The sequence below is a fragment of the Eleutherodactylus coqui genome, chromosome 1 (genome assembly GCF_035609145.1).
Source record: "Eleutherodactylus coqui strain aEleCoq1 chromosome 1, aEleCoq1.hap1, whole genome shotgun sequence".
Classification (NCBI taxonomy): Eukaryota; Metazoa; Chordata; class Amphibia; order Anura; family Eleutherodactylidae; genus Eleutherodactylus; species Eleutherodactylus coqui.
Genome location: NC_089837.1, coordinates 393,649,608 through 393,658,442, shown reverse-complemented (window position 1 = coordinate 393,658,442; position 8,835 = coordinate 393,649,608). Strand labels below are relative to the sequence as shown.

At 48.4% G+C, this 8,835-nt stretch overlaps 1 protein-coding gene across 1 annotated transcript in view; it reads right to left on the bottom strand.

Moving 5' to 3' along the window:
* Positions 1–1,765: 1,765 nt before the first annotated feature.
* The window catches only part of NALF1 (NALCN channel auxiliary factor 1), a 474,399-nt gene continuing 467,329 nt past the window's right edge, over positions 1,766–8,835 (bottom strand). Inside the window, exon 3 of the mRNA XM_066579955.1 lies at positions 1,766–2,064. Within this exon, the coding sequence (XP_066436052.1) occupies positions 1,766–2,064 (299 nt within the window). The remainder of the gene's footprint in view (positions 2,065–8,835) is intronic.

Genomic DNA, 8,835 nt, shown 5'->3' with positions numbered 1-8,835 from the left:
AAAATTGTCTTTTTTTCCCCAAAATTGTGCCACTATTGTCTATGAGCTGTGTCTGGTATTGCAGCTAAGTCTCATTGACAAAGCCCATTGATGCTGGTTTTGAAAAAAAAAAGAAGCAGGCTCTTTATCTCAGTTATAAAGCCTCATGCATGGGGCAATATATTGGCAGTAGAGAGCTATATTAGGGCTTCTACTGCATGGGATCTATACTATACCTCAGTTTTGGAGGTATTGTAGAGGAAAATAGCTCTGTATATATGACACTCTAAGTAGCCTGTTCAGAAGCACACGGAGACCCCTTGGCCCCGTACTTGGGAGATGGATGCCCTCCATGAACTCCTGTACATGCTCTGTGTACATGGTCAATCTCTATACCTGTTTAATATAGTGTCAAAGCCAAATTTTATAGTGTCAACCATGGCTATCGGCTTACCAATGGATACATTTATGGTAAATATCCAAGACAAATGCCATCAAGTGTAATAACAGGTACATTACAATTACACCAATTACATATGACTATTTCCAATTCAGTTGTAGCTCTTACATAACTAAAATTGATAAGACCTGACATTTATGTTTTTTACCTTTTGGAACCAATGATTCTAAGCCATTTAGACGAAAATACATTTCACCAAGAAATCTTGTATTACCCCCCCAAAAAAGTTGAATGCTTTGTAGAACAAATCATTGTATTAAATACATAGACCCCATTGCTTTGCTAGGTTAGAAGAAAATTAGCAATTGAAAAAAAGGCTTCAGTGTTCTTCTGGACCTTTCCGTAACAACTCGAATATCTGCATATTCCTAATATACATACACAAATATATCTATGTTTGATATGAAATACTGTAACTACAGCAGAAATTAAAACAGAATTCACAATGAATGCCAAAATTGTACCTCCAATGTGAAGGCCTTCAACTATATTACTCACTGAGCTTAACTGGATCAATATACAGAATTCTGAAAGGCTGCTCATGTTCAACTGACCAGTGAAAAGACTGGACATTTTTTTTTTCTTTGAAATGGGAACTGGAACAACACAGTTTGCTATAGGTGCACATAAAATGGGGTAACTGCCCAACATTTTAAGAAAGAGTGTTATTCTTCACTGTTTTTACCCTCTCCCAGCTACAGTCCACAAGATTTGCCCATTCTATTGTCTTGCGCTACAATGACATTCACCCAGAAGTCTGGGTGTAAATATTACGTATCATCACACAGTTAAAACTAAGCATATTCTATTATTTTCTTGTTTTGTGATATAGTTTTTTTTGCCTCAAGGAGATGGGTAAAACAATGGTATATGGGCAGAATAGATACTAGTGTTGTTATTGTCTGCTATGACTGTGTTCATAGCACTTCTGCTTCAATAGTAGAAATCGACAGGACATAAAAGATGAGTACAGACAATGGCTAGAAATATATAGACAGTGAAAAGACTCAGTATAGCTTGAGAAACCATCCCAAAAAATAAAATCCTGTATTAACAAGTGCAAAATCAAACAAAAATCCATACATTAAAACACAGTGTATAAAATGGTGTGAGAAATTTAAGTCACCATACAGCCTTTTAGTCAATAAAAAGCTGTCCCATTTTGTCCTTGAAGATTGGAGCCTGGCCCGTCTTGCCATTTTTACACAGACTGACTTGTAAAAATGAGTCATAAGGTACAAGCACCTCGTTTCTATTACATGTGACTGTAGCGTTTTGCTGGAGTGGGCCAGAGGTGTGTCTTTCCAGTGAATTATTTCCCTTTTTTTATTCCTCATTTGTTGAATGGTCTTCCAAAATTCTTATGTTTTCAAAACCCAGTCCTGTTGAGTTTTGTGCTGCTGAAACTGCTAGTACGGTATGTAATAGTATCAGTACGAGAACGCACAGTTTAAGTCTGCTGTTGCACAGTCTGGATGCTGATGAAGCTGTGAGTGACGTCCTGTGACACAACGTTGAGTCCTGGTGTTGTTTTATAGTCCCTTTGGATTGGTTATCTCTTGATAAATCCCATCTGACATCACAGCATTCTGGTTCTGCATTGGTTGGATAGTTTTCATACAGCCCTGCAAGACAAAATGAATACATTTTCAGATAGATAGAATACAGATTCAGCTAGAATACATGTATTCTATCTGAATAAATCATGAATTACTGCACAAAACATAGACAATTTCATCAATTTCTTTGAAATATTCCTGGCTGTTGCTATATAAACTGATGAAGCCTCAATCATGAACTTTCTGGAGAAATAACTTAGTAAGAAAATATACATTACTTATGAACATCTCAGAAACTATTCATTAAACTACTAGTTACTTTATTAAGACTAATATAACACATAGGATACGAAACTGCAGAATGCATCAGATTTCTCCAAACATGCCCAACATCTGGGAAATATGGTAAGCACTGTCCTTAAACTAGCTGCATTAGATGCTACTGGAGAGCTACCTCTCTACCACTAAAAATACCAACTATTTGTGTTGGTCTTTAGAAATATGAATGAACACCTTTTTATGCAAGTAAATTATCAAACAACCTAAGTGCATTCATAAAGTTTCCTCACAGTTCATGCCACAATTGAAAAGTAGACTGTATTTCAAGAAATTAGAGATTTGACTCATTTATACAACATATAAGAGTTCAAACTAACATGCAAACAATGTCCTGCATCTATACTGTCTTGAGCCCATGACAGGGGTATTAGTGTATCTTGACGCCACCGAAAGCTAGGGGTTTGACAGGAGAAACGCCCCTCTCACACCCCCAGCTCCCGATTGGATCAAGACTTCAAGGTCCTAGCAGCGTGTGCATAGTTTGTTGCCGGGCATGCTGGCTTAGGGTGAGGACAAGTTATGCACTTAGCCTTACAATCTCTGCACTGAAGAAAGTAAGCTTGATGGTAAGGCAGCGCGGCCGGCAACAAGCAAAGCCGACGCTGCAGCATGGACTCTCACCGCTGTGTCCCACCTCTGTCTTGCGTGCCGGCCGACCGTCAGAGCAGAAGCCGACCGCCGAGTGAGCCCTCCGTCCCATCCACAGCCTGTCACTTGCATCCCCGCTACCTCCTCAGGCATGATTTTTCAGGGAAGGGCTTATATTTAAAACCCTTCCCTGAAAATTACTGCAGGGCTTGCAGGCAGCCTAGTGCTTTCAATGGAGCCAGCTGTAGCACCGGCTCTATTGAATTCAATGGGATAGCATTGCAGTCCTCTGCCACAGCTGTGGCAGAGGATTTCTTCATTTCTGCAGGGAGTCCCCTTGTCACTAGACACTGTAACAATGCTGTGGCAGAGGATCGCGATCTTCCTCATTGACCAAAGGTGAAACCCCTGGATGTGACAGCATTAGAGATGAGCGAACGCGTTCGTCCGAGCTTGATATTCGTGCGAATATTAGGGTGTTCGGGATGTTCGTTATTCGTAACGAACACCATGCGGTGTTCTGGTTACTTTCACTTCCTTCCCTGAGACGTTAGCGCGCTTTTCTGGCCAATTGAAAGACAGGGAAGGCATTACAACTTCCCCCTGCAACGTTTAAGCCCTATACCACCCCCCTGCTGTGAGTGGCTGGCGAGATCAGGTGTTCGCCTAATATAAAAGTCGGCCCCTCCCGCGGCTCGCCTCAGATGCGGTGTGAGTTAGATGAGGGACAGTGCTGTTTATACCGGAGCTGCTGTAGGGAAAGAATTGGTAGTTAGTGTAGGCTTCAAGACCCCCCAAAGGTCCTTATTAGGGCCACTGATAGCTGTGTGTTGGCTGCTGTTAGCAGTGGGATTTTTTTTTTCTCAAAATCGGCTCTGCAGACCGTTGCACCTGGCATTAGGGACAGAAGTGCTGCATAGGCAGGGAGAGTGTTAGGAGTGAGTGTAGCCTTCAAGAACCTCAACGGTCCTTTCTAGGGCCATATTTATCCGTGTGCAGTACTGTCCAGGCTGCTGTTAGCTGTGCTGCATTTTTTTTGGGCTTCTCAAAATCGCCTCTGCAGAGCATTCCACCCTCCATTGATACTGCAGGGAAAGAATTGTATAGGCAGGGCCACAACACAGTTATTATTCATAGAATATACACAGTGCTGCCTTTTGGTGGGAAAAAACTGAAAACAAATCTATTTGTCCAGCCTCTGTCCGTCCTTACGGGCGGTGGAGACGTGTGAGCTGCGTGAAGAACAGTGCTAAATCATACGCACCCAGCTACGCTTTACTGCTGGCTTCGCCATTTGCTTTCCTTAATTGGGAAAAAAATACCTGCTCTGCCAGAGTTATAATAACTCTGCTACCCTCACGTTCTGTGACACATAAGCAGGGACACAGCACAGTTATTAAACTTTTCATGTTCATTGAATATACGCAGTGCTGCCTGTTGGTGGGAAAAAACTGAAAACAAATCTATTTGTCCAGCCTCTGTCCGTCCTTACGCCTGTGGAGACGTGTGAGCTGCGTGAAAAACATTGCTAAATCATACGCACCCAGCTACGCTTTACTGCTGGCTTCGCCATTTGCTTTCCTTAATTGGGAAAAAAAATACCTGCTCTGCCAGAGTTATAATAACTCTGCTACCCTCACGTTCTGTGACACATAAGCAGGGACACAGCACAGTTATTAAACTTCTCATGTTCATTGAATATACGCAGTGCTGCCTGTTGGTGGGAAAAAACTGAAAACAAATCTATTTGTCCAGCCTCTGTCCGTCCTTACGCCTGTGGAGACGTGTGAGCTGCGTGAAAAACATTGCTAAATCATACGCACCCAGCTACGCTTTACTGCTGGCTTCGCCATTTGCTTTCCTTAATTGGGAAAAAAAATACCTGCTCTGCCAGAGTTATAATAACTCTGCTACCCTCACGTTCTGTGACACATAAGCAGGGACACAGCACAGTTATTAAACTTCTCATGTTCATTGAATATACGCAGTGCTGCCTGTTGGTGGGAAAAAACTGAAAACAAATCTATTTGTCCAGCCTCTGTCCGTCCTTACGCCTGTGGAGACGTGTGAGCTGCGTGAAAAACATTGCTAAATCATACGCACCCAGCTACGCTTTACTGCTGGCTTCGCCATTTGCTTTCCTTAATTGGGAAAAAAATACCTGCTCTGCCAGAGTTATAATAACTCTGCTACCCTCACGTTCTGTGACACATAAGCAGGGACACAGCACAGTTATTAAACTTCTCATGTTCATTGAATATACGCAGTGCTGCCTGTTGGTGGGAAAAAACTGAAAACAAATCTATTTGTCCAGCCTCTGTCCGTCCTTACGGGCGGTGGAGACGTGTGAGCTGCGTGAAGAACAGTGCTAAATCATACGCACCCAGCTACGCTTTACTGCTGGCTTCGCCATTTGCTTTCCTTAATTGGGAAAAAAATACCTGCTCTCCAAGAGTTATAATAACTCTGCTACCCTCACGTTCTGTGACACATAAGCAGGGACACAGCACAGTTATTAAACTTAGATAATTCATTCACTAGAGGCAGTGGGGCCTTTCGTTTTCCAAAAAGGGCAAAAATCATATTTGGCCTGCAGTCTTGCGCCAATTTATTTCCTGCCTGTGAAATCAAATCACTGGTAATACAGCATGCTGAGGGGTAGGGGTAGGCCTAGAGGACGTGGACGCGGCCGAGGACGCGGAGGGCCAAGTCAGGGTGTGGGCACAGGCCAAGCTCCTGATCCAGGTGTGTCGCAGCCGACTGCTGCGCGATTAGGAGAGAGGCACGTTTCTGGCGTCCCCACATTCATCGCCCAATTAATGGGTCCACGCGGGAGACGGTTATTAGAAAATGAGCAGTGTGAGCAGGTCCTGTCCTGGATGGCAGAAAGTGCTTCGAGCAACCTATCGTCTACCCGCAGTTCTGCGCCGTCCACTGCTGCCAATCCGAATCCTCTGTCTGCTGCTCCTCCTTCCTCCCAGCCTCCTCACTCCACTACAATAACACCTGCTCAGGAGCGGGAGCACTCCCAGGAACTGTTCTCGGGCCCCTGCTTAGATTGGGCAGCAGCGGTTCCTCTCCCACCAGAGGAGTTTATCGTCACTGATGCCCAACCATTCGAAAGTTCCCGGGGTCCGGGGGAAGAGGCTGGGGACTTCCGCCAACTGTCTCAACAACTTTCTGTGGGTCAGGAGGACGATGACGATCAGACACAGTTGTCTTGCAGTGAGGTAGTAGTAAGGGCAGTAAGTCCCAGGGAGCAGCGCACAGAGGATTCGGAGGAAGAGCAGCAGGACGATGAGGTGACTGACCCCACCTGGTGTGCAACACTTACTCAGGAGGACAGGTCTTCAGAGGGGGAGTCAAGGGCATCAGCAGGGCAGGTTGCAAGAGGCAGTGCGGTGTCCAGGGCCAGGGGTAGAGGCAGGGCCAGACCGAATAATCCACCAAGTGTTTCCCAAAGCGCCCCCTCGCGCCATGCCACCCTGCGGAGGCCGAGGTGCTCTAAGGTCTGGCAGTTTTTCACAGAGACGCCTGACGACCGACGAACAGTGGTGTGCAACCTTTGTCGCGCAAAGCTCAGCCGGGGAGCCAACACCAACAGCCTCACCACCACCACCATGCGCAGACATATGATGGCCAAGCACCCCGCAAGGTGGGACAAAGGCCGTTCACCGCCTCCGGTTTGCACCCCTGCCTCTCCCCCTGTGCCCCAACCTGCCACTGAGATGCAACCCCCCTCTCAGGACACAGGCACTACCGCCTCATGGCCTGCACCCACACCCTCATCTCCGCTGTCCTCGGCCCCATCCAGCAGTGTAGTTCAGCGCACCGTTCAGCCGTCGCTTGCGCAAGTGTTCGAGCGCAAGCGCAAGTACGCCGCCACGCACCCGCACGCTCAAACGTTAACCGTCCGCATCGCAAAATTCATCAGCCTTGAGATGCTGCCGTATAGGGTTGTGGAAACGGAGTCCTTCAAAAGTATCATGGAGGCGGCGGCCCCGCGCTACTCAGTTCCCAGTCGCCACTACTTTTCCCGATGTGCCGTCCCAGCCCTGCATGACCACGTCTCCCGCAACATTGTGCGCGCCCTCACCAACGCGGTTACTGCCACGGTCCACTTAACTACGGACACGTGGACAAGCACAGGCGGGCAGGGCCACTACATCTCCCTGACGGCACATTGGGTGAATTTAGTGGAGGCTGGGACAGAGTCAGAGCCTGGGACCGCTCACGTCCTACCCACCCCCAGAATTGCGGGCCCCAGCTCGGTGCTGGTATCTGCGGAGGTGTATGCTTCCTCCACTAAAGCACCCTCCTCCTCCTCCTCCTCCTCTGTCTCACAATCAAGATGTGTTAGCAGCAGCATGTCGCCAGCAGTCGGTGTCGCGCGGTGTGGCAGCACAGCGGTGGGCAAGCGTCAGCAGGCCGTGCTGAAACTACTCAGCTTAGGCGATAAGAGGCACACGGCCCACGAACTGCTGCAGGGTCTGACACAGCAGACCGACCGCTGGCTTGCGCCGCTGAGCCTCCAACCGGGCATGGTCGTGTGTGACAACGGCCGTAACCTGGTGGCGGCTCTGCAGCTCGGCAGCCTCACGCACGTGCCATGCCTGGCCCACGTCTTTAATTTGGTGGTTCAGCGCTTTCTGAAAAGCTACCCACGCTTGTCAGACCTGCTCGTAAAGGCGCGCCGGCTCTGCGCACATTTCCGCAAGTCCCACACGGACGCTGCCACCCTGCGCACCCTGCAACATCACTTTAAGCTGCCAGTGCACCGACTGCTGTGCGACGTGTCCACACGGTGGAACTCTACGCTCCACATGTTGGCCAGGCTCTATGAACAGCGTAGAGCTATAGTCGAATACCAACTCCAACATGGGCGGCGCAGTGGGAGTCAGCCTCCTCAATTCCTTTCAGAAGAGTGGGCCTGGTTGGCAGACATCTGCCATGTCCTTGGTAATTTTGAGGAGTCTACCCAGGTGGTGAGCGGCGATGCTACAATCATTAGCGTCACCATTCCTCTGCTATGCATCTTGAGAAATTCCCTGCAAACCATAAAGGCAGCTGCTTTGCGCTCGGAAACGGGGGCGGGGGAAGACAGTATGCCGCTGGATAGTCAGGGCACCCTCCTGTCTATTTCTCAGCGCGTACAGGAGGAGGAGGAGGAGCATGAGGAGGATGAGGAGGAGGGGGAAGAGACAGCTTGGGCCGCTGCTGACGGTACACCGGCTGATTGCCTGTCATCCTTTCAGCGTGTATGGCCTGAGGAGGAGGAGGAGGAGGAGGAGGAGGATCCTGAAAGTGATCTTCCTAGTGAAGACAGCCATGTGTTGCGTACAGGTACCCTGGCACACATGGCTGACTTCATGTTAGGATGCCTTTCTCGTGACCCTCGCGTTGCACGCATTCTGGCCACTACGGATTACTGGGTGTACACACTGCTCGATCCACGGTATAAGGAGAACCTGCCCACTCTGATTCCCGAAGAGGAAAGGGGTTCGAGAGTGTTGCTATACCACAGGACCCTTGCGGACAAGCTGATGGTAAAATTCCCAGCCGACAGCGCTAGTGGCAGAAGGCGCAGTTCCGAGGGCCATGTTGCAGGGGATGTGCGTAGATCGAGCAGCATGTACATCCCAGGCAGTGCAACAGTCTTTAAGGGCCTGGCCAGCTTTATGGCTCCCCACCAAGACTGTGTCACCGCTCCCCAGTCACGGCTGAGTCGGCGGGAGCACTGCAAAAGGATGGTGAGGGAGTACGTAGCGGATCGCACGACCATCCTTGGTGACGCCTCTGCCCCCTACAACTACTGGGTGTCGAAGCTGGACACGTGGCCTGAACTAGCCCTGTATGCCCTTGAGGTGCTTGCTTGTCCTGCGGCTAGCGTGTTGTCGGAGAGGGTGTTTA